The sequence below is a fragment of the Haliotis rubra genome, unplaced genomic scaffold, assembly GCF_003918875.1.
Source record: "Haliotis rubra isolate DU_JTF1 unplaced genomic scaffold, ASM391887v1 Scf555, whole genome shotgun sequence".
Taxonomy (NCBI): Eukaryota; Metazoa; Mollusca; class Gastropoda; order Lepetellida; family Haliotidae; genus Haliotis; species Haliotis rubra.
Genome location: NW_025767252.1, coordinates 349,658 through 376,550, shown reverse-complemented (window position 1 = coordinate 376,550; position 26,893 = coordinate 349,658). Strand labels below are relative to the sequence as shown.

General features: G+C 42.2%; 2 protein-coding genes across 4 annotated transcripts in view; one reads left to right on the top strand and one right to left on the bottom strand.

Annotated features, from left to right (window-relative positions):
- The first annotated feature begins 3,249 nt into the window (after positions 1-3,249).
- LOC124253846 (MORN repeat-containing protein 1-like) lies at positions 3,250-25,547 on the top strand. 3 transcript variants are annotated; one of them, XM_046687697.1, is made up of 15 exons: positions 3,250-3,330; positions 4,499-4,570; positions 8,978-9,187; positions 9,577-9,667; positions 11,827-11,844; positions 14,745-14,832; positions 15,830-16,040; positions 16,791-16,905; positions 17,051-17,190; positions 17,770-17,892; positions 18,303-18,530; positions 19,530-19,607; positions 20,403-20,526; positions 24,768-24,791; positions 25,381-25,547. In XM_046687697.1, the coding sequence occupies exons 1-15, from the start codon at positions 3,267-3,269 to the stop codon at positions 25,436-25,438; spliced, it is 1,644 nt and encodes a 547-aa protein (XP_046543653.1). In that variant the 5' UTR covers positions 3,250-3,266; the 3' UTR covers positions 25,439-25,547. The 3 variants fall into 3 exon arrangements, 2 of the variants coding, with proteins under 2 accessions (XP_046543653.1, XP_046543654.1); XR_006892309.1 differs by lacking the exons at positions 24,768-24,791; positions 25,381-25,547 and adding an exon at positions 22,253-22,371 and having other exon boundaries at positions 20,403-22,208; XM_046687698.1 differs by lacking the exon at positions 24,768-24,791.
- LOC124253845 (LIM domain-containing protein jub-like) overlaps positions 18,529-26,893 on the bottom strand; it is a 68,510-nt gene continuing 60,145 nt past the window's right edge. The window contains exon 9 of the transcript XR_006892308.1: positions 18,529-18,539. The gene's annotated coding sequence lies outside the window, so the exon portion shown is untranslated. The remainder of the gene's footprint in view (positions 18,540-26,893) is intronic.

Here is a 26,893-nt window from a genome sequence, read left to right as displayed (position 1 = left end):
AACGGCACAACTCCAAAATGGCCCAATTACCAATGTCAAAGCGGAAAAGGGGAGACGCAGACGAACGTAATTTTGTTTGCTGTTTGTTTTAAGCATATTTAGTTTATAACGAAATGGACTGGCAAACAAGCCTCAGCCATATCACTCCAATACGAAGACATGAAAATATGTTGCATGACGTACCAAATCTGTGCATCCCTATATCATTCAAAACTGTGTTCCACTGGAGATATTGCTTGTGTGAGATCAAACGATATCTCCTAGGAGAGACAGTGGATTTTGAACAATGCCCTGACATCATCAATTACATAAGATAACAATGCTTTGACATCATCCATTACATGACTCCCAATGCTATGATGTCATAAACCTGATAACATCACAATGCTATGACGTCATAAACTTGATGACGTCACAATGCTATGACATCGCTGCACTGCAAGTCTAATATTACGGGTTCCCGGCTCCCTTTGCGCGCGTAACCTTTCCCAGCTTAGTCTAATATCAGTACCGTGTTCAGAGATGTAATCTCTTTCGTTGACTTTTTATGATAAACAGAATCTCACCCTCGTGTCTTCTAATATCAAATATATCAACACTCGTTGATAAAAGTAACTTTATCAACTTTTGTTGTTGATATAATTGATATCAGTAGACACTTGGGTGAGATTCTCTATTTATACAGAATCTACACCGAAACGTCGCTCCTCATTGCACATTAAGAAGTTGTTCATCCACATATCTTTTCCTTACTACATAATAAACACAGACAATTATAGATTGAAATATTTCCTTACATACTATCCAATACTGTCAGCCTGTTAATCAGAAAAACAGGTAGAAAAATAAGTATAAATGTTCGTACAGATTGAATATATACTACTGGAATGAAGTAATTGTGCTGTGTTTGATGTTATGACTTGTTTTTAATGAAAAAAATAATAACATGATTTATGGTGTTATCTTTAATCACTATTTAACTGTTCACATGATAATATCGAAATCTGAAGATTTGACACTAGGCATCGTGACACGCCCTTGAAGAGATGTTGTGTCAAAAGTCACTTCACAAATTCAGTATCGTGTGTGACCACCATTGGCGTTGATGCAGGCTTGATAACGACGACCCATAGACCACACGAAGTGATTGAAGAAAGCTTGGGGAATGTCTGAACCAACACTTGTCCCAATCAGTTAACGCCAATGGCTGATTCTGAGCTTGACTTATACGTCGCTCCATTTCATCCCTAGACCAATGCTTAGTCTCTGAATATATATAATTTTGATAGTAACAAACAAACCTATTTATAAATTGAAAAGGAGCCCCAGGGAGACCAGAGATTCAGAACCTGAACCTGGGGATATCTAGACTTGCTTCATTTAGGGCTTTAGCACTTCAGGGAAGGCTAGGCTGTGGGGAAAATAATGTGGTTCAGGGACTGTGAGACAGACTATTACATCCCAAGCATGCACAATAGTGTACAGGTCCGGAGAAACAACTGGCCAGCAACAGTTCTGCTGTCTTAGGAAATCTGTCCCAGTACGAGTGAGATGAGGACAGGCATTGCCTTGCTGAAGCGTAAAGTAACGTCTGTGTCCTTGAATGAACGGCTGTACATGAGGCCCGGTGATATCATCCCTGTCAGACTGCCATTGACAACGACAAGTAGTGTCCGACCATGAGATGTGATGCCCTCCCCCACCCCACACACACACACACACACACACACACACACACACCACCTCCCTCCCCCATACCGTTACGCACTCGCCACCACAGTGTCGACTTTGATAACATTCACCTCGCCGTCTGTACACTCTTGCCCTGCCACCTGAACTGTACAGATGAAATATCGACTCGTCGTTGAAACAACTACACCAGGCAGGACGTGCCTGTCCATGACGTTGGAGAAAAATTGGACGTATTGGAGGCGCGCCCGCGGATGTTGTTCTCCCTCAGTCGGTTCCGTATAGTCCTGAAACTGTTTGGGCGTAGGCCAGGAATGGTCCGAGCAGTCAAACTGGCAGTCTGGAATCGATTCCTTAGATAGTTCATCCGAATGTGGTTGACTTGCTGACGTGACGTCACGTGTGGACGGCTGGACCGAGGCAAATCTCTCATATACCCATTATGTTAAAAACGTCTCCATAGAGGTGAGATCGTGTTTCGATTGAGACCAAAATGTCAGGTCATTTTGGGCCATCCTAGTCTCCAGCATAACCATAACGTCGCGGAGACGTTGATTTTCTGTAAACCGTGGCATAACGTACGCACAGTTTATGTTGAAATTTCAACAACATTCAGAGGCAAGAGAATAATCAACCTTTCTCCAATTTACGATAGCAGGTGTGTGAACTTCAGGTGTCAAAAAGCATGCAAAAGTAAGTAAGTTCATTGGGCACAAAGTGCACGTGCCACGCGCGATACGTGACATCAAATTCCATGCAAAAAGCTTTGCTACATGTATATTTAGGGTTATTTTTATAACATTTCAAATAACTATTATTTTCTTGCAATTTTATGTTATGCACCGTAACTTTTTCCCGTTAGTATAGGTAAACGCCGTCGACTTGTACGTTGTGCGTCATTGCGTTTGGTGCAGTGTATGGACTCCAGCAAACTTTGTACCAGACCACAGGGCTAATAACTGTAAAAGACCTACCAGCCCCATAAAAACCAACCAGTCCTATCAACATGAAGCTGACATGTCTTGGCAAAACTGAAATACTGCATTAAGTGACGTTAACTCCATCTCTGGGTTAGAATGAACCTTCAGTGAAAAAAAACATGCTTGTCGTAAGAGGCGACTAGCGGGATTGGGTGGTCAGGCTCGCTGGCTAGGTTGACACATGTCATCGGTTCCCAATGTTGCGCAGGTCGATGTTCATGCTGTTGATCACTGGATTGTCTGGTCCAGACTCGATTATTTACAGATCGCCGCCATATAGCTGGAATATTGCTGAGTGCGGCGTAAAACTAAACTCACTCACTCACTCTCTCATTGAGCCGTTTTTATCAAATGCCATGATCCGTTTTGGCATCATTGCCGTGCGTATATATTTCTTGATAAAGCAGCGCAGAAATACTAACCACCAAATGAAATATACAGAATTCCATTGTCAATTGGAGACTAATGAAGACAACCAGTCTCATAATATAAATTATATTTTCTGATGGCACCTGCTACAGTGGAATCAAACAAGGCTATTGAAGTCTCGTGCCCTCTCGTTCTCACGAGAATGTCTCGGTTGTCAGTGAAAACAACATGGCGGCTTATACGGCATCCAGGGCCAGTTATGTTGGTGAAACTAAGAAACTGCTTCGAGAAGGTATGTTGCAGGTGGAGAACAGTTATGAATTAAAGAAGTGTCCTTTATTATTCAGTTTTTATTTCAATTCCAAGTATTATCATAGTCGGCAGCATTCTATTTAGCATCGTAGACTAGAGCGGGATGAGCGGTTTTAGCTGTCATAGGATTTGGTTGGTGAGTTAATGAATTACCAGATTATCAAATTGGAAACCTCATGTGTGAAACATATTTTTCGTGCCCCAAACAATGAAACGCATCGTTTGCCTAGTGCACAGTGAATAGTTTTGTTTATTAAGACACCTATTTTAGCTTCTGCTTCTAAGTATTGTTGACCACCTGAAATCACCAACACATAAAAAAACCCTATGACATGTTATTGAATATTGCTTTCCTTTCCAGAAGCCAACAATACACTTGCATTTGACAAGATACCCTTTGTCACATTTGTTTTATGACAAAAGCTGTACATAACAGAATGACAGTTTAATATTAGTCAATAAATGACAAAATCAGAAGATAAATTCTACAACATTTAGAGCTTCAGTATGTGACAACAATGTCAGTGACATTCAATCGAGGCATTTAAAAAGGTGTACTATTTCTCTAACTGGTGGATAAAATGACAATGTACTAGTGTATGGGTGACAGCCATCCAAACCCCTAGTTGTTTAGCTTGGCAGTTAATACTGGAGTCTGAAAAGCTTCAACTGTTACTAATGAAGGAGACTGTTCACACCCATTACCAAAATGGTGGAAGGTGTCCAGTAGAATGCTTTCTGCATTTTTAGTCAACTTGATCTTATTATGATGACCTAGAGCAAAACCCTTAACGTTTTGGCAGTTTGGCAAGGACTGTGGGACTAGTGTCAGTTCTATGGTGATTCATACATGTGTAACAAATCAGTTTTATGGTGTCATAGTGTGGCATCATATATCTAAGGCCCTTATGTTTTTATTAATAATGAATACTTTCTACATCTTTCAGTAGTTTGAATCTGTTTGAGTACGACAGGTAACACATTTATTGCCATCTTTGTTCCATCAACTGCACTATCAGGTATTATATACACAAGATGGTTAGTTGATCATGTTCATAAATACTAGAAAATCGACAGGTTCTTCCATTTCAGTCTGTGTAATACCTAATTATATTTTTAATAAATAGCAATCACTAATCATGTTTCAGGATTTGGTGTCTACACATATGAAAATCAGTTCTTCAGATATGAAGGCCAGTGGCAGAGAGGGAAGAAACATGGTAAGCTACCGGCTCTTGTACGTCTATAGAGGTTATCATGCAGGTGTGTTATGGGATGTTAATATTCTCTACTTGGAACAAACATTACATTTAACATGCTCAGTAGTCCATGTGTATATTTTCAAGTAAGAATAAGTCTGCTATAATCAGCTGGTTTACCTGTTACATACTTGAAGTAGCTGTTTTAGACTACCATGAAGTAGCTGCAGTATTGGTGAATTTGTGATGAAGTGGTGGTGATGCTGTAGTAGCAGTAGTGGTCCTAGTGATGGTGGTCGTAATTGGGTTATTATTGGAAGTGGTGGTGATGCTGTAGTAGTAGTAGCAGTAGTGGTCCTAGTGATGGTGGTCGTAATTGGGTTATTATTGGAAGTGGTAGTGATGCTGTAGTAGCAGTAGTGGTCCTAGTGATGGTGGTCGTAATGGGGTTATTATTGGAAGTGGTGGTGATGCTGTAGTAGTAGTAGCAGTAGGTGTCCTAGTGATGGTGGTCGTAATGGGGTTATTATTGGAAGTGGTGGTGATGCTGTAGTAGCAGTAGTGGTCCCTAGTGATGGTGGTCGTAATGGGGTTATTATTGGAAGTGGTGGTGATGCTGTAGTAGTAGCAGTAGTGGTCCTAGTGATGGTGGTCGTAATGGGGTTATTATTGGAAGTGGTGGTGATGCTGTAGTAGCAGTAGTGGTCCTAGTGATGGTGGTCGTAATGGGGTTATTATTGGAAAGTGGTGGTGATGCTGTAGTAGTAGTAGCAGTAGTGGTCCTAGTGATGGTGAATTAAGTAATGGGGTTATTATTGGAAGTGGTGGTGATGCTGTAGTAGCAGTAGTGGTCCTAGTGATGGTGGTCGTAATGGGGTTATTATTGGAAGTGGTGGTGATGCTGTAGTAGCAGTAGTGGTCCTAGTGATGGTGGTCGTAATGGGGTTATTATTGGAAGTGGTGGTGATGCTGTAGTAGTAGTAGCAGTAGTGGTCCTAGTGATGGTGGTCGTAATGGGGTTATTATTGGAAGTGGTGGTGATGCTGTAGTAGCAGTAGTGGTCCTAGTGATGGTGGTCGTAATGGGGTTATTATTGGAAGTGGTGGTGATGCTGTAGTAGCAGTAGTGGTCCTAGTGATGGTGGTCGTAATGGGGTTATTATTGGAAGTGGTGGTGATGCTGTAGTAGCAGTAGTGGTCCTAGTGATGGTGGTCGTAATGGGGTTATTATTGGAAGTGGTGGTGATGCTGTAGTAGCAGTAGTGGTCCTAGTGATGGTGGTCGTAATGGGGTTATTATTGGAAGTGGTGGTGATGCTGTAGTAGTAGTAGCAGTAGTGGTCCTAGTGATGGTGGTCGTAATGGGGTTATTATTGGAAGTGGTGGTGATGCTGTAGTAGTAGTAGCAGTAGTGGTCCCTAGTGATGGTGGTCGTAATGGGGTTATTATTGGAAGTGGTGGTGATGCTGTAGTAGTAGTAGCAGTAGTGGTCCTAGTGATGGTGGTCGTAATGGGGTTATTATTGGAAGTGGTGGTGATGCTGTAGTAGTAGTAGTAGTAGTGGTCCTAGTGATGGTGGTCGTAATGGGGTTATTATTGGAAGTGGTGGTGATGCTGTAGTAGTAGTAGCAGTAGTGGTCCCTAGTGATGGTGGTCGTAATGGGGTTATTATTGGAAGTGGTGGTGATGCTGTAGTAGTAGTAGCAGTAGTGGTCCCTAGTGATGGTGGTCGTAATGGGGTTATTATTGGAAGTGGTGGTGATGCTGTAGTAGTAGTAGCAGTAGTGGTCCCTAGTGATGGTGGTCGTAATGGGGTTATTATTGGAAGTGGTGGTGATGCTGTAGTAGTAGTAGCAGTAGTGGTCCCAGTGATGGTGGTCGTAATGGGGTTATTATTGGAAGTGGTGGTGATGCTGTAGTAGCAGTAGTGGTCCCAGTGATGGTGGTCGTAATGGGGTTATTATTGGAAGTGGTGGTGATGCTGTAGTAGTAGTAGCAGTAGTGGTCCCAGTGATGGTGGTCGTAATGGGGTTATTATTGGAAGTGGTGGTGATGCTGTAGTAGTAGTAGTGGTCCCAGTGATGGTGGTCGTAATGGGGTTATTATTGGAAGTGGTGGTGATGCTGTAGTAGTAGTAGCAGTAGTGGTCCTAGTGATGGTGGTCGTAATGGGGTTATTATTGGAAGTGGTGGTGATGCTGTAGTAGTAGTAGCAGTAGTGGTCCCAGTGATGGTGGTCGTAATGGGGTTATTATTGGAAGTGGTGGTGATGCTGTAGTAGCAGTAGTGGTCCCAGTGATGGTGGTCGTAATGGGGTTATTATTGGAAGTGGTGGTGATGCTGTAGTAGTAGTAGCAGTAGTGGTCCCAGTGATGGTGGTCGTAATGGGGTTATTATTGGAAGTGGTGGTGATGCTGTAGTAGCAGTAGTGGTCCCAGTGATGGTGGTCGTGAATGGGGTTATTATTGGAAGTGGTGGTGATGCTGTAGTAGTAGTAGCAGTAGTGGTCCCTAGTGATGGTGGTCGTAATGGGGTTATTATTGGAAGTGGTGGTGATGCTGTAGTAGCAGTAGTGGTCCCAGTGATGGTGGTAAGTAATGGGGTTATTATTGGAAGTGGTGGTGATGCTGTAGTAGTAGTAGCAGTAGTGGTCCTAGTGATGGTGGTCGTAATGGGGTTATTATTGGAAGTGGTGGTGATGCTGTAGTAGCAGTAGTGGTCCTAGTGATGGTGGTCGTAATGGGGTTATTATTGGAAGTGGTGGTGATGCTGTAGTAGTAGTAGCAGTAGTGGTCCCTAGTGATGGTGGTCGTAATGGGGTTATTATTGGAAGTGGTGGTGATGCTGTAGTAGTAGTAGCAGTAGTGGTCCTAGTGATGGTGGTCGTAATGGGGTTATTATTGGAAGTGGTGGTGATGCTGTAGTAGCAGTAGTGGTCCTAGTGATGGTGGTCGTAATGGGGTTATTATTGGAAGTGGTGGTGATGCTGTAGTAGTAGTAGCAGTAGTGGTCCTAGTGATGGTGGTCGTAATGGGGTTATTATTGGAAGTGGTGGTGATGCTGTAGTAGTAGTAGCAGTAGTGGTCCTAGTGATGGTGGTCGTAATGGGGTTATTATTGGAAGTGGTGGTGATGCTGTAGTAGCAGTAGTGGTCCTAGTGATGGTGGTCGTAATGGGGTTATTATTGGAAGTGGTGGTGATGCTGTAGTAGTAGTAGTAGTGGTCCTAGTAGCTTCAGCAAGAGTAGAAGAATGATCTATTCAGAAAAAAAATATTTTGAGTGTGGTTGACTTGGGTTGTCTCGTTCATCAGCCCAGCTTTCAGTTTTGTGATTGGTTCCTTTTGTATTATGCATCCTAAGTCTAATGGTGTACTATTATTGAACCTACTTTGTACTTAACATCAAGTAAAGATGTTTCTTTCTGAGCAGACAGATAGCAGTTCCTTAAGAGCAGTAGTAAATATGCTATAGGGATAACTTTAGAGCATACTTTATAGCACAGTTGTCACAGCTATACAATCAAAATCCAACTGATGATACTGACGAACATGGAGAATTGCTGTGCATCTGTCAAGGCTTGGATGAACACCAGTATCCTCAAGCTAAACATGAGAACAAGACAGAGGTGATGTTAGTCGGCCCAGCCTCCCGCCCGTCGAAGATCAATACTGTTTGTCTTCACATTGGTGACACCCATTCCCCTCTCATTACCGTCAAAGATCTTGATGTCTACTTTGAAGGTGATCTGTCGATGGAGAAGCAAGTCTCAGAGTTATGTAAATCGTGTTAATACCACATCCGAACTATTGGCAGTATCCGCCATCTTCTGACAGAGGATTCTACAGCAGCACTTGTTCGATCTCTGATACTTTCCTGTATTGATTACTGCAACAGCCTTCTGTTCCATATCTCACAGGAACTCACTAATCGACTCCAGAGAACATTCAGAATACTGCAGCACGCATGGTCACCAAAACCCCAAAATTTGCAAGTATTACTCCTGTCCTGAAACGCCTACATTGGTTACCAATCCAAGCGAGAGTTGACTTCAAGATACTGACTCTGATATAACAGCTCCAGTGTACCTCCAGGAACTCTTCAGGCCATACATCCCCGGTAGACCGCTTCGCTCCAGTCACAGAGACCTGTATGTTCCTCGTTGGCACCTGAAATCATATGGTTTCCGTTCTTTCCATGTGGCAGCGGCCAAGAAATGGAACGAATTGCCCGACCATCTGTGAACATGTTCAATTCTAACTCTATTTAGATCTCACCTCAAAACTCACCTTTTCTCAGTATCATATGACTGCAACTAGACCTCTCTGTATGCGCTATGAGCATGCCCACCGGCATGGAATTTGGCGCTTTAGAAAGTTACTTATTATAACTACCATCAGTGTCATGCATACTGATGCAGTGTAGTGTTTCAGGTCATGGTAAGCTGCTGATGAAAGACGGCACCTTCTACGAGGGTCTTTTTGCAAATGGTGAGATTCAAGGACATGGCTACAAGTACTTTGCGACATCAGGGTGCAAGTACACCGGGCAGTTCGAGCGTGGGGAGCTACATGGCTACGGGGTCATGCAGTACAAAGATGGCACCCTCTTTGAAGGGGAGTGGGCGCATAACAGAAAACAAGGTAAGAGGAGGTTGGGGAGTTGAGATGTTGATGATGATGATGATGGTGATGATGATGGTGGTGATGATGGTGGTGGTGGTGGTGGTGGTGGTGGTGGTGGTGGTGGTGATGTTGGTGATGATGGTGGTGATGATGTGGTGATTATCATTTTCAAATGAAATGCAGGGATTGGGATAGAGAACTTTGACAATGGGCCATTTTCAGGAATATTGGCCATTTTCTGAATTTAGAATGGGCCACTGACCTTTTATCAATAGTAAACTTTTAATGGGCCATTCTTTATTCTAATGTGCAAAATGGCCCATGGCCCCTGCCTTTCCCAATCCCTGGAAATGTTAGGCATTTAGGCATCTTCCCAGTGTAATACACTTGCTTCTGTTGGGGCCCAGGCTATGGGGTACTCAAGACTGGAGAGAACTCCACGTACGAGGGAGAGTTTGTTGGCAGTATGCGGCATGGAGACGGCACAATGATTTACAAGTGAGTGGAGTTTTATACACAGCTATTTTGATGTAAATGAAATACTGTTCATTAGTTACTAGTGGTAGTGAAGTATCATTGTCAAGGCTGTAGGAACACTCTAATTACATAGTGCATCTGTGTAATGTATAACAGTAGTGACAGTCTGTTTACAATGTTAACCGAATTGTTCCATTAAAGGATGGCAGTCTAAAATGCAAATAATCCAATGAGCATTTCTTTAAAAATGTGTTATATAGTTTAGTATTTAACAACATTTTTATCCCCCGCCCCGCGTTTAGCGTGAAGCGGGGGATATAGTAAGCGGGGATACTGTATTAGGCTCCGTCCGTCCGTACGTACGTACACACGAATTGGAATATCTTACCGTTCTCTAGATTCTTTTCATATTTGGTACCTAGGTTCATCACAGTATAAGAAAGGTCCAATTCAGGTTTGGTGACCTTGACCTTCATTTCAAGGTCACAAGGGGACTTTAACGTGTTACCTGCATGTTAAGCTATCTCAAGAACCGTTCATTGGATTTTCTTCATATTCAATACCAAGCTTTATCTAGGGAAGGCGCAGGGCCCAGTTGATTTTGGTGACCTTCACATAATTTTCAAGGTCATGGCGACACTTTGAAGATTTCAGCATGTAAACCTGCATGTTAAGCTATCTCAAGAACCGTTCACTGCATTTTTCTTCATATTTGACACCAAGCTTTATCTAGGGAAGGCGCAGGGCCCAGTCAATTTTGGTGACCTTCACTTAATTTTCAAGGTCACAGAGACACTTTGAAGATTTCAGCTTGTTAACCTGAATTGTCAGCAAGATATTTCAAAAACGGTACACTGGATTTTCTTCATAGACTTTCAAGACTCCCCTTGAATGTTTTTCAAAATAGCAATTTCTTTAGTACTATTTGTGCATATTTCATACACTGTGACATTCATGTCAAGGTCAAAGTCAGTCTTGAAAACGTGTGTGTTTGAACAACTAAAGAGCAAGATATCAAGAGAGGTTGATTAGTCATGTTTTTGTTGACATTTAACTTCATCTTAAACTTTCATTACTTTATAAGTTTGATTTGATAATTTGCAGTGGGGGATTATGTCACCTTAGTGACACTGCTTGTTTACATTCAAAAAGCACAGTCGTTGTTTCAGTATGCTTTGTTTCAAAGTTTCTATTACCTGTATGTAGCTGTTAGGATTTCATTTACTGTCAAACTGCTGGGTAGCCTAGTGGTTAAAGCATTCGCTTGTCACCCCAAAGACTCGGGTTTGATTCCCCAAGTGGGTACAGTGTGTGAATCCAATTTCTGGGGTCTCCCGCCGTGATGCTGCCGGAATATTGCTAAAAGCGGCGTAAAACTAAACTCACTCACTCCAGGTAGTGTGACAGTACAGTGCTGATGGAGGTGGGCAGTAGACTGCAATAACTATAGGGCATCAACATCATTGATCATGTGGATGTAAATTACTTTTGACACTTTTTTCGTAAAGTATATGAAACATCAATGTTTATTCTTGATTGTACTTTCTTATTTTACTTTCATGGAATTTGTTGTTTAAAACAAATTGCACTGAGTTTGTTTAATTGTTTGTCACTTTTTTACTTTTATTATAAACTGATAGTGTATAATTTTACACCAGACAAAATTATTATATGTTTTACGATAAACTATGATTATAATTTCAACTAATCTTCCTCATAGAAAAATGCTTTTATATTGTTGTCACTAAAATAAAATATTTATCCTAGATATACATGTTATAGATTCTAGATATACTAGATATGCATGATATGACTCTAAATTCAAAATATAACTGATATAGTTTCTAGACATACATGATATAGATTCTAGATATGCAAGATATAGATTCTAGATATACATGTACATGATATAGATTCTAGATATACGTGATATAGTTTCTAGATATACATGATATCGAGGATGTAGATTCTAGATGTATGTGATATACATTCCAGATGTATAATACATCATATAGATTCTGTCTTGCATAGTAGGAGATAGCTTCTTGTTGATTTCGCCTAGTTGTGTAGATTTCTTTTCAACGATGTCTACATGCTTTCATGTCTGACATACAATGGTGAAAGTTGACTCACTACTAATGAAATGGTTTTAAATTTTCTTTCATTCTGTCCACTTGAAGCGGTGTTTACAAAGCGAGGTACAAGCTCTAATACAGCTGTGTGTAGAACAGCTCCTCCAGCCATGTATACCCATTGTATTGCTATGTTTCTGCTATGTTGCCGCTAAGTCTCCGCTATGTTGCCGCTATGTTTCTGCTATGTTGCCGCTAAGTCTCCGCTATGTTGCCGCTATGTTTCCGCTATGTCTGTCACTGTCTTTGCTTCTTGTAACCAACCTGCTGCCAGTTTGCATGATACCTGTTGAGAGTTTTTATGGACGTCAACTTCTTTATTATGTGGAACACAACGTTTCAGAGTTTATCCTTACTCCTTCATCAGATGGTAGGAGGCAGAGAGCATGTGTATGTTCTGTTCTGTACATGTAAGAACAACAGAAGTAATAAGATAGCAAGGATGCAGGACATCACACATCATTAACGCCAGTTAACTGTTGGCTTCAATTGTTTAGCCTGCATCCTTGTGTTCCTGCTCGTTTGTGGTTCTTACATGTACATATATATATATATACCTGTATGTTCTTTGAGAGGCATATTTAGAAGCTGTAGAGATGAAGGAAAACAAAGTTCTATTGGATTGTCAACTTCTTTATTGCAATGAGTGCGACCTTTCGGTGTAGGTACTAACATTGGTATCAAGCAAGTGATACAATGAGTTGTAACATGGAGAATATGTACATAGCTGCATAGTGAGTATATACAATTGACAAGGTTGATATGTTCTGATTGTTTATACTCACTATGCAGCTATGTATGTACATTGTATTCTCCTTGTTTCAACTCTTTGTATCACTTGCTTGATACCGGTGTTAATATCTACACCGAAACATCACATTCACTGCAGTCAAGAAGTCGACTATCCATAGAAGACCAAGCTAATGTTATCACAGATGTCGCATGAAACCAGGCTTACGTTATCACCAACTTCTACATTTGTTACATTCAGATATGAAACATGTTTTGTATTTTAACAGGTGATTATCCTGCTCTGATCAGTGTATATGCCTTGTTGGTTAACGTGTTACATGTGCTGCTGCTACAGGGATGGTTAGCCATGTGTTTTCATTGATCTGTCAGGAAACAATATACATATATTTTGTTGCATCGTGGAGTTAATGTTTATCAATATATATACTGTAAACTACCATTAAACCAGGCGTGAGAGGGGCCACTAAGTTTAGTTGATTTGATTTTGTAAGCAACTTGACCAAAAGATACAGCACATGGTCAGGGAAAAAGAAAATAATTTTGTTATATGTCAGTGTGTTTGTTGTAAGTGTAGTTTATATATGTATATATTAGTAAATCTTTACCCTATAGTTAGCATATTTAGTTGTGTTTTTGTTAATAGATTTACACTGAGAATACAACAAACCTTGCACTACTTGACAATTTGAGTATTAGCAGCTGTGAGAATGTTTTCTAATTTTCAACAACAGATGAACCGGATTCGCTCACACTAATTTTAATAGATGTATTTCTCTTCTTCTATTTATTCTAAAATGATATAAATGAATGCCTTTGTTTTCTAACAAAGTAAGTGACTGTCCTGTATTCTCGACGTTCCAGTAATGCTTGTATGATGGGTGACTAACCCTGTCAGTGCTGTGACTAACAATCACTAGTTGGGTCATTTCAATATTATTCTGTTTCCACTAGATCCACTTATAATGTCAGTATGAGAAAGTGACCTTATATATCTTAAAATGGGTTGTAATAATATAAGATTGACACTAAAATCCCAGTTGATTTGTTATGTTAATGGTTGATTGTTATGTAAGTCACTTGATAATCAGCTGAAGGACAAGATCCTTGTTATGAGTCTGTGATGATAATGGCCTCAGTGGTGTGTACATCCATGGCTGGGTTCAGGTCCCATATTCACCTCACTATAGCTCTTGGTTTGTCTGCGACCTGTGAACATCCGGGTTAGAATATTGATCTTCAGTAACCCATGCTTGTCGACTAACGGGATCAGATGGTCAGGCTCACTGACTTGGTTGACACACGTCATCGGTTCCCAATCGCGCAGATCGATGCTCATGCTGTTGATCACTGGATTGTCTGGTCCAGACCGATTATTTACAGACCGCCATCGTATAGCTGGAATATTGCTGAGTGCGGCATAAAACTAAACTCGCTCGCCATCTCAGTATTTGCATCACAACAAGCTGACTTGCCTTCATCTCACATACTCACCGGGCCAGTGGGGTAGCCTAATGGTTAAAGCGTTGGTTCGTCACGCTGAAGACCCGGGTTCGAATCCCCACATGGGCACAATGTGTGAAGCCCATTTCTGGTGTCCCCCGCCGTGGTGTTGCTGGAATATTGCTAAAAGCGGCGTAAAACCAAACTCAGTCAGTCAGTCACATACTCACCACATCAGGGTGAAACTCAGACCTCAACTTTTTTATGGTCACATTGCTTGTTATACTAGTAATTATGTAACTAAATCCTTCAATGCTTCCCTTGCAACATTTATACTGTTAAGTGTTACCTGTAAATGTTCTGAAGCTGGTAAGATTACATCAAGTAGATCCAACAGTAATGAGAGTGGATGAGTGGCCATACAGAGTTGCCTCCCTTAGACCTACCAAAAACCTATGATCATGAGTTTGAATCCTGTTTATATTACTAGGTTTGTCAGCACCACACATGTATTGGTGGGTTTCTCAAAGTTGATGATGTCTGTCACCTACGTCACCTCCAACATAAAGCTTACATGCCATTATGTAACAAAATACTGTTCAAAGAGGCCAAACTCACTCAGAATACATTGAATAAAGAAATGCCTGCATATTTCTGATACACCATGTCTATCTGTTGATGTATCTGCAAGGTTTTGAAGAAAATATGTCTGTGTGTCATTGAAATTCTCCGATTATGGCTTGTGTAACATGATGCCTTGATGCCTGTTTCAGTAACGGGGATAGGTACACAGGCAACTGGGTGATGGACAAGAGGCAAGGTCAAGGACATCTCATCTGTCAAGATGGTACAGAGTATGAGGTAACTCTTGTTGTGGTAGGGCTAGCTATTGATAGAGATTGTACTAAACATTGATCGATTATCAATAAATATCGGAGAATGAACTTCATTTCACATTTCTTGTTCTCGTTAAAGAGAAGTTGGTCATGGTTCATATATATTTGTGTCAGGTGCATTGTAATACCCACCATGTTTCCAGCAGAGGAAGTCAGTAGTGATCATGAGAGGTCAATATTCAAGGTCTGTGTCAGTTACGTGACTGGACCAAGCACGGTCTGTGTCAGTTACGTGTAACTTTATCATTTCACCACATCATCTTGATTGACCAGTGAAATTAAAAGATTCTTAACAAGACCTGAGTTACCTGTGACAGGGACATCCAGAATTTTGAGTAAATGTGTCATAGTGATTTAAAGAATATATAGTGGTCTAATGGGGACCTTTAGGCTCACCTAAATGATTACCTACATATCTCAGACTGACCAATAAATCTAAGACTGACTACATGTCTGACAATGACCTATATGTCAAATTCTGCTGAAGTGGTCGTTGTAAGCACGAGTAGTAGAAATGTTTACCGCAGAAACGCACCCAAGGACAATTCCATTCCTCACTGTGTCGTTTTCTTGATCGAAACTGTCATGCTGTTGTATTATTTACATTTGATTGTGTTATATATATATATAACTACCATACATAGTAATTTTAGTAAAGATAAATTTCATGATGCACAATATTACTCGCAATCAGTTGAACAGGAACAACTACATACGGTTTCGGTTCGGGGTTGTGGAATATGGACTTTTCTGCCGTGTAGGGTACCGGGTACGTTTCTGTATTTTGACATTGTTTAGGGTACATTTCTGTATATAGAACATACCTGTATATACCTGGGAAATATACATTGTATAATACCTGTGCGGACAACGACCCCTTCAGCTATGATACTGACAACATGTTTGAGACTGACCTCTGTGAGGGAGGCTGATATTATATCTAAGCCACCTTGGTGTTGCAGGGTCAGTGGCTGAACGACATGTTCCATGGTGAGGGCAAGATGGTTCATGCATCCGGGATCATCTATGAAGGTCAGTGGGTCAATGGCTACCCAGTGGAGATGGCCACCAAGATGGTGATCGTTATGGAAACAGAATCACTGGAACTCACTCAAGGGCAGACATTCTCAGTCAAAGTTGAATGTCACAACGACCTTGGGGAGGTCATTGCAGGTGAGTGGCATTGATGTACTGTGAGAATCCAGAACAATATGTTATGTGGAGCACATATGTTGACCTGTTGCTGGTGTGATGCTAACCAAAGAGAACTGTGGCAGAAACCTGTGCCCAACACATATTGGCCCGATTGCTGAAATAACACGTAAGCTATCACCCTCCAACACAAAGTCACTATTTCACTCAACGTTTCATGCAAATACTTGATCCATCAAATCATGAAGCTACAGAAGATCCAAATGATGCAGTGATTACTAAGGCAACTGTTATTGTGTCAGTTTACCTTTGACAGCTTCAGTGTTTTCAGATGTCCCGTAGCCCGCGAAGCATAATGCGTTCACGTGCACAACACATTGTCTGAGAACAAAAACATCATCCATATACATAAACTGAACATTGATGCCAAACGCATATATTTATGGTGACATCTTAAAGTTCAATCCGTGAAGCAGATTATGTTTTCAAACAATCTGTGAACAATTATTCTGGCCCTTCAGTTTGGATACATTGTTTCCTCAGTGAGTTGCTTGTTCCTGTCATCTAAGGTTGGATGTTCCCATCCTGGCAGTTATGGGGATGATGTTATTCTGTAACCATGGATATTGGAAGGAGTATACTGTTCCCAAATATAATTGTTCTTTTACAGTGCAGGTCTGATCTTTGAGTGCTATGCCTCCAAGAGTCCTGTCTTGAATGTTATGGCAGAATACAGATTGCTGACATTCTCTAAATTTAAACTGATTTCAGATCAAGGGAGAGAACTCCTGGTATCGGCTGGCTTCAAGTACTACCCCACAAAGGAAGGCTCGGCACTGTTTGATATGATAGAGCAGGTTGAGGAGAAACCTATCGAAACACCTTTGTAAGTACACAGTTGAACCTTGACTTGTTTAACTTTAAGGGTGTGTTTTAGTAATGCTGTATATACAAACAGAATAATCTGCCGAGACATAAGCATGATTAGCACACACAGCTAACCCTCATCTATAAAGCACCACATGTTGCAGCGGCTACTCTATTGTGCCCTACCCCCTGACTGACCACATGAACACGGACGAGGAGAAGGAAGCGGAGGGGGAAAAGGAGGAGGCCGGTGAGATCAAGGTCACACCAGAACAAGAGGTTCCAGCCAAGACAGAAGACGGAGGTATGGGCAACAATCTGACCAGTTTAGGACTCCTCCACACTAAAGTGACATCAAACACGGGTAGAGTCGGCATGATTTCCCCACAGCATGCTTCTTTGATTGTCCCCAGGCATTGTCATTTCATGATAACTTAAACAATCCATTGCTAGCTAGTTGATGGTCATTTCCTGCTTTCCTGGTTATCACAAGGCTAAACGTGTTCTCTGAAGGCTAACCAGCTTATTTACATGCATGATGACAGATGTTAACTTTTGAAAGTTTCCTCAGCTGTATAGAGGATAAGAAGCAGGTTCTTGGCAGGTTCCCGCCTGTGATATGGCTGGAATATAATTATTACATGCACACGAGCTCTGTCATGAACTGTGTGCTGGGATTTATGCCACTTTCGCAATACTCCAGCAATATGATGACAGGGGACACAAAGACCAGAAATAGGCTTCACATCCTTTACCCATGTAAAGAATGGAACCTAACTGTTGGGTGTGACAGGGAACCATGACCACTAGGCTAACACTGTCTCTAAGTGAACCTACAGCATAATGTGCATGTGTTTGAGGATTATGTATTGCCTATCGTCAGATGAGGAACAGGAACAGGTGGAAGAAGGAGAAGAGAAGGGGGAGAAGGAGGCAGTTAAAGAGGAAGGGGAGAAGAGCAGAGTCATGTCGCCCACACAAGAAGCAGCACAGGATCTTGTGACAGGTATGCTTCAACCCTGTGTCTCACTGTGTCTCCCCTGTGTCTCCTGTTAGTGCTGGTCACTGGATAGGGTGGTAAAACCTCAGTGACTTGCTGTTACACGTCATTGTACCCTAATGGATGTTCCGAATGTCAAGCACTGGTTCGACTGGTCCAGACTGAATTGTTTACAGACCCATGTGTATGGGGTTATTGCAGGGTGCAGCATAAGCACTGTCATCAGTATTGGAGTTGAAGTAAGCGTGTCAACATCCCAAACATTTGATTTGTTTTTCGCACAAGTCTTGAATGTTTTACCCATAGTTTTCATTCAGTAATAAGGAATGAGAAGGGTAGAGATGTAGCATTTCACTACTCACCAACAAATATATGGTACTGATTGACAGCTCTGTGCATATTGATCATATTATTAGAACCAACCACAGAGGAGAGTGCACCTCCACAGAGAGAAACCACGCCCCTTCCTCCCCCTGTAGCCAGTCAGAGGACAGTGGATGGTGCAAGTGAGTGGAGCTGTCTCCAGCTGGCCCCGCCCCCTCCAATGTACCGCCCATTTCTAGCCATGGAGGAGGAGGTAGCAATGAAGAAAACCAAGTCCAAGAAGCTGGGCCAGTCAAAGGACAAGAGCCTGGAAAAGCAAGGTGGGCAACCTTTAACACTCTGTTGCAGCATCTGTCGAAACAATCCCTGGCATATTATTATAGTGTCTACTGGCAAACAAGGATAAGTTGTGCACCGGCCTGACAAATGACCTGTATTAGCATGTATGAGTGCCGCCCACTGGCTTGCCATTGTTAGCGAAGAGGCCCCAGGTTGTCCACAATCAAGTGTAGTGCGATGGTGAAGCAAGGCGCAAGGCTTGTGCAGCTATGTGCGGAATCAATTTTCATCGTTATGCAATGCACGTGCACTAGCCTACATCTGCTCTACCTTTCACAAACCAAATGGGTTTGCTCATTGCCATGCACTGCCTACTTCTCGTAAAGGTGTTCTCTGTGCTGGTCCAACTTATCCTTGTTTGCCAGTAGTACAGATGTTTCTTGTGGTATGCATTATTATTCTAGTATCATCATTATCTCCCTTTACTCTCTTCTTCCACAGTCATTCCATGGACAAGATGGTGTCTTTGATGGCAGTTTATTGACAGAGTTGTTTTATGGCACAAGAGCAAACAAATATATTTTAGTCAACTTATTGACCTACAGGAGATATGGCTGTGTAATGTTAAATGATTGTTTCTTTGAAGGGCTAGTTTCTGTTTTTAGTTTAAACATGTTTTATTCACAGAGTGAAAAGGATCGAGGACAAGTTATTACAACTTATAAAATCCCTCTCCATAGTTCACACACATTGTGTTATACTTAGTTGAGTTCAATACGTTCAACTGTCACTGAGGCATAAACATAAACCTCACAATAATGGATGGGAAGTATTTGATGGTCGTTGTGCCGGGGCATACACACAAACTGATCAGTAGACTGACAGTCGTCTGACAGGTTATCAGAAGTGGTCACTGATCACTGTGTTGCACAGTTTACGTCATCTTCCCATAAAGCTCGGATGACAGGTTACTTAGATATTAGTGGGCAATCACAACCTTATTTTGCAGAGACATTTTGTATCTGATTCTCATATTTCAGATGGTAAACATTCCAGAAAAGAAATTAAGGAGAAAACAAGCACAGAAAGTAACCTGGATGAGAAATTTGCTCGACAAGGTATTGATGTTACAGTTTTATGTGGATATGAAACCATGTTGTTTTGATACTCAGTAATTTGTGTATGATCCTACTCTGGCATTTGTAAAACAAACACATCTGGTGTCTTCAAAACTCACCCTGTGGATCTGATTTATTGTAATCAATTATTCTGATAATTCATCTTGGTTCTCAAGAAATGATGTTGAAGAACATATTTCCTGAATTTGAACCTGTTCTTTATATATTCTAAATAAGTGAGTGAATATGGTTGTTCTTTATATATTCAGCAAATAAAACAGGGGACACCAGAAATGGGCTTCACACTTTGTACCCATGTGGGGAATCGAACCGGGTCAGTGACAAATTTAATTTGCTCATGTGCCCTATCTAAATTGTTTGTGTTTCGGACCTCTCGAATCCATTTGTCATGTGTGGTATTGTTGTTTGTGTTGACCTCATGCATCAAACTGGAGTAGTCATATTGTTCTGAACTCACTTCATGAGGCCAAGAGATGAAACTAAAGTTCAAAATTACATAGATGAGTCATATACAATGTATTTTAAAACACATCCCAGCATAGGCTACAATTTCCATGAAGTATCATAGACCTTATATGATATGGTGTGGAATGCCAAAGACTGAAAATTCCTGTAGTTGATGACCAGGTCTGATGGTAAAGAGGCCAAGATAAGTGGAACTATGGTACAGTTGAACAATATCTGGGGTGATCTGTCCATGTAGTTGTATTTAATGATTTCACATGTACATTCTAGTTTGTTTAGTGTGTATTTCTGTTTTAATGGTTTCTCCAGGGGAGTACGTGATCATGGTACAAGATGTCACCAACCCAGCATTTCTCCGAGGACCACTCCCTCCAGCATTCATGCTCGTCAAACTCCAGAAACCTAAACTAAAGAAAAAAGACTCCAAACCAAAGTAGGTCACCTTGTCTTTGTTTCAAACTGGAGCACCTTAACAACCTGTGACTTCTGACCCGACCCAGTTGACTGACCTTCACCTACCCGATCTCAGTGACCTTCACCTTTGCTGCAGTGGAACGGATTAACCATGCACAAACATTTCATTTGCGCACAGTGTTCATTTGCATGAGGAGCACTTTGAATTGTGGGATTATTAATTGCACTGTTTGAAGGAGAATGTTAAGAATGATCATCAGTGAACATTTGAGTGTTTCCATTGGTCTAGAAGACAAATTTAATTACTTGTTTTACAGTCTATTTAATGTACAAATATACCGATCTAAATGTCTTATATACCGATCTAAATGTTATCTTCCCTCACTTCCTCCTAAACTTTTGTAAGATTATCTTGATGTGTCACAGTGTGTTTTAATCTCTGACCATGTAGTGGATATGTCACCAACTCCATGTAAATAGCTTCACCTTGGAACTTCAGAAGCAAATAAGCAACTGATAACCCTGAGGTTGTGGACTGACAATATCTGTGATATGTAGACGATGAGGATGATAGTTTCATGTCAGATTGAATAACATCATCCCATACCTACTGCAGTTGCTTGACATATGGTCGAACTTCCAGCCGATCATAAGCAGGAAATTAAAAAAGATAGACGTACCGTATGTTACAGTTGATAAGCCGATCTCATTGATAAGCCAAGGTCCTAACTTTCCCCTTAGAATGGTATGTTCCGTAGATAAGCCAACCCATGAACCTTCACTCATCTTTTCGTTGTGATAATTCATCAGAAATAGTGTGTCAAGAAATCCATATTGAATTACACAAGTTAATCATGTTGTTACACCATCTCCCTTTCTACAGACTGCATTTTTGGGGCCTCAAAATTTGGCTTATCTACGGTAATATACAATAATTAAATGAGACAGGTCAGGTCAGTGATGAAGATTGTACAGTGTTCCCAGTACTGTTACATGAGGCAGTGTTGTACAGCTGTGATACACCTGCTGTACAGCTATTGTTACTGTACTGGAGACGTACAGGTGAGACGTGCGTTGTTTGTGACTGTAAGATTGTTTGTGACTGTAAGATTGTTTGTGACTGTAAGATTGTTTGTGACTGTAAGATTGTTTGACGAGGTTACCAAGAACAAGCAGCCATCAATAGCCAGTGACTGTCAAAACTTGATGAACTTGTGTAAATGTACCGACCACACGCAGAACTTGATCAGAAGCACAGCAACCAGCACTCATTTGTGTGTAGACATTATAATAATAATAATGATAATAATGAGAATATTTATAACGTACCTTTTCCAGGCTAAATATCCTGCTCAAAGCGCACAATCTGATCATTATTACCCCGGATAACCCAAGCTGCCTGTTAGGCGCTAGAAGGTTAATACTAGTAGTCTCAAGACTTATTTCACCGGGTACCCATTTCTTCCCTCCATGTGCTGGGAACCTGACATGACAGTATACCATTATATGTCCAGCTGGTGATGTGTATCACTTTATAAATGTGAAAATGGACACTAGGATTTTTTGATTTCGTGCAATGGCAGACTATGGTATACTGCTTAACATATGTAACTTTGGCCAGTTGAGCTTAAACTGTGATAAAAAGTGTCTGTGCTTCTATTCTATATGCATTTGTCAAACAGAACTCAACAAATACAAGAGGTTCCTATATGCATTTGTCAAACAGATCTCAACTTATACAAGAGGTTCCTATATGATGTTCCTGTGATAGTTGAAGATTGCCAGTCCAACCAATATTCTGTGATATATATGGTTTTGCATGATACTTACTTTTACAGTGGAATAAAGTCTATATTTTTTGTAAGTGTGTTTGCCGTTATAGATGATAGCATGTTTAGTCACTATGTAGCAGATATATCGTTCTGTATTATATACCTAGGCTACAGGTTGTGTTGTTGTATGTGTCTCACAATGAACCTTATTTCTGTTCCGTACATGGTGATTTGCCCCTCTACAGCCCACCTACAGCTGTGGTACCTGGTGAAGGGGTGGCCCCTCCCAACAACCCACCTACAGCTGTGGTACCTGTTGAAGGGGTGGTCCCTCTCAACAACCCACCTACAGCTATGGTACCTGGTGAAGGGGTGGTCCCTCCCAACAACCCACCTACAGCTATGGTACCTGGTGAAGGGGTGGTCCCTCTCAACAACCCACCTACAGCTGTGGTACCTGGTGAAGGGGTGGTCCCTCCCAACAACCCACCTACAGCTATGGTACCTGGTGAAGGGGTGGTCCCTCTCAACAACCCACCTACAGCTGTGGTACCTGGTGAAGGGGTGGCCCCTCTCAACAACCCACCTACAGCTGTTGTACCTGGTGAAGGGGTGGTCCCTCCCAACAACCCACCTACAGCTGTGGTACCTGGTGAAGGGGTGGTCCCTCTCAACAACCCACCTACAGCTACGGTACCTGGTGAAGGGGTGGTCCCTCCAAACAACCCACCTACAGCTGTGGTACCTAGTGAAGGAGTGGTCCCTCCCAACAACCCACCTACAGCTATGGTACCTGGTGAAGGGGTGGTCCCTCCCAATAACCCACCTACAGCTGTGGTACCTGGTGAAGGGGTGGTTCCTCTGAACAGCCCACCTACAGCTGTGGTACCTGGTGAAAGGGTGGTCCCTCCCAAGAACCCACCTACAGCTATGGTACCTGGTGAAAGGGTGGTCCCTCCTAACAGCCTACCTACAGCTGTGGTACCTGGTGAAGGGGTGGTCCCTCTACAGCCCACCTATAGTTGTGGTACCTAGTGAATGGGGTGGTCCCTCTGAACAGCCCACCTACAGCTATGGTACCTGGTGAAGGGGTGGTCCCTCCCAACAACCCACCTACAGCTATGGTACCTGGTGAAGGAGTGGTCCCGCCCAACAGCCCAACTACAGCTGTTGTACCTGGTGAAGGGGTGGTCCCTCCCAACAATCCACCTACCGCTGTGGTACCTGGTGAAAGGGTGGTCCCTCTACAGCCCACCTACAGCTGTGGTACCTGGTGAAGGGGTGGTCCCTCCAAACAACCCACCTACACCTGTGGTACCTGGTGAAGGGGTGGTCCCTCCCAACAACCCACCTACAGCTGTTGTACCTGGTGAAGGGGTGGTCCCTCCCAACAATCCACCTACAGCTGTGGTACCTGGTGAAAGGGTGGTCCCTCCCAACAACCCACCTACAGCTGTGGTACCTGGTGAAGGAGTGGTCCCGCCCAACAGCCCAACTACAGCTGTTGTACCTGGTGAAAGGGTGGTCCCTCCCAACAACCCACCTACAGCTGTGGTACCTGGTGAAGGGGTGGTCCCTCCCAACAGCCCAACTACAGCTGTGGTACCTGGTGAAGGGATGGTCCCTCCCAACAATCCACCTACAGCTGTGGTACCTGGTGAAGGGGTGGTCCCTCCCAACAACCCAACAACAGCTGTTGTACCTGGTGAAGGGGTGGTCCCTCCCAACAACCCACCTACAGCTGTGGTACCTGGTGAAGGGGTGGTCGCTCTGAACAGCCCACCTACAGCTATGGTACCCGGTGAAGGGGTGGTCCCTCCCAACAACCCACCTACAGCTATGGTACCTGGTGAAGGAGTGGTCCCTCCAAACAACCTACCTACAGCTGTGGTGCCTGGTGAAAGGGTGGTCCCTCCAAACAACCCACCTACAGCTGTGGTACCTGGTGAAAGAGTGGTCCCTCCCAACAAACCACCTACAGCTGTGGTACCTGGTGAAGGGGTGGTCCCTCCCAACAACCCACCTGCAGCTGTGGTACCTGGTGAAGGGGTGGTCCCTCCAAACAACCTACCTACAGCTGTGGTACCCGGTGAAAGGGTGGTCCCTCCAAACAACCTACCTACAGCTGTGGTACCTGGTGAAAGGGTGGTCCCTCCAAACAACCTACCTACAGCTGTGGTACCTGGTGAAAGGGTGCATTTTGATTATGGATTAGAGTCCTTGTTTGCTCCAGCTATGTTTCTAGGGTTGTCAGCTCCATACCAGTGTCTCCATGTGTGCGTGCGTGCATGTCACCAGTTGTAAGCATAGGAGACCAATGTCACTTGGATGTCACACAATGGTGAACATCACAACCGTTACCAATAACAACTAAATAAGAATGTTCTAAATCCCAGCAGCCACTAACAGCAGATAACAAGAATCCTGCACCATTAACCTGTGTACCACAAGTGTTGCAGCACCAACTAATATGTACCTTTCTTCCAAGCTCACCGGAAAAGGAACCAGAAAGGTAGATGAAGTTGAGAACTCTGTGAGTAAATGGTGTAAATGATACCGTGAGGTGCAGAGTTTCACCACCATCTCGGACATGAGTGTCTTCATCAATCAAAGGTTTCATTGGTACAGTGAGGGTAAGACCACACAGGAATCATCCAGCTTGATCTATTCATGCATCCTGTCATTGTGTTGCCATAACTACCCTTCCTGCAACTTGGAGCAGAGTTCAGAATTATGGAGCCAGTCATGGTTGTTATGTTAAACAGAATATGGGTGCCTATGATACAAATACAAGAGTCTGACCCTCTCCCTTCAGTGGGAGTATGTGAGGTCCAGGAGACTATGGCAGTACAGTGTACTGTGCAGAACTTCAGCCCTTGAGTACTCCAGAAACCTTTCATTGTGGGTCAAATCTCACTAAGCCCAATTTTTTTAGGTGAAATCCTCGGTCAACGCTATATGAAAGTAGTCAAAGTCTCATATCTGCATCACTTTGGGCTCTAATCTAACATCAAGCAGACACACCCCTTGAATGATGTTATAACCGACTCCAACACTGGCTCACTCACTCACTCACTCACTCTCTCCTTGTTTTGTTACAGGTGGGACACACAGAAACACATTGCCAACATGCAGCGGTATTCGTCCTTGGGTCACTGACATCTCCCCGACCCCTCAGACCAGTGCGACCTTCACGAGGAGCCTCTACATACGTCATTCAGTACTGTAGCTCACCTGATGGTCAAGTGATAAACAACTCACTCACTCACTTTATTGTATTTATATATACATATATTTTATTGTATATATTTCATCACTTTCATTTAGAATGACAAATTTTAAACAAGGATAAAAATATTTAAAATATACATATGGAAGGGTTGGGCATTTTCTCCTTTTCTTAAGGAACATCACAAGGATGAACTTTCAACGTAGGTCAAAGAAATATATTTTATCATTTTTGGTAATTGTATATAATGTAATGTTAACATGGGAATGTTAACTGTTGAAGCTGAAACTAATTGCTGATAATGATTGCCCATTGGCCTCGATAACACTTGATATACCAAAGTTATTTATATGGTCTTGATTGTATGGGGTAGTTAAGTTTATGCAATGTATTTATATATTTACTGATGTCCCTGGCAGAGTCCAGATCCTGGGAGTACCCTTGTGACCATTTTTCTAAGGGATTTCCATGTAGCTGGATGAACTATAGCAGATCAATTCCTATAGTCATCGTAATGTGTGTGAATGGTATTGAGTGATGGGGATAGTGACCTTGATGACAGCTTGTCTTCATTTAGCAATTTGGTAAAGGTTCTATGCAAGTATCATGAATATATTTTCTTTACTCATCTTGAAGACATCGGAAACATAGCATACTTTAAATTTGTACACAAAGCCAAGTTTTACAGATTTTTGTATCAACAATTTTGAGTTCTTCTGAATGAGTAAACTACATTGTTACAAATCAAGGTGAGCTTAGTTATTGTAACACACAAATCTTTGTTGCTTCAACCCGTGACCAGTTCCGTGTTATTGTAACACACAAATCTTTGTTGCTTCAACCCAGGACCAGTTCCATGTTATTGTAACACACTAATCCTTGTTCCTTCAACCCAGGACCAGTTCCATCTTCGGACAGAAGATATACTCATGGAAACAAATAAGGGAACACATGAAATGTAGTGTTCCTTAAAAATTCCACAGACAGTGCAACAAATCATGCAGAGACACCTGGAATACGAGTGAGTGAGTGAGTGAGTTTAGTTTTATGCCGCACTCAGCAATATTCCAGCAATATGGCAGCAGTCTGTAAATAATCGAGTCTGGACCAGACAATCCAGTATCAACAGCATAAGCAATGATCTGCGCCATTGGGAACCGATGACATGTGTCAACCAAGTCAGCGAGCCTGACCACTTGATCCTATTAGTCTCGTCTTACGACAAGCATGGGTTACTGAAGATCAATATTCTAACCCGGATCTTCACGGGTACCTGGAATAAGAACACTTTTTCCTCATCTCACCATCACACTGACGACCCTGTTGTTTAGATTACTTTACAGGATGAGACAAAACTTTAGAAACTGTAGAGTGTGTAATGGGTC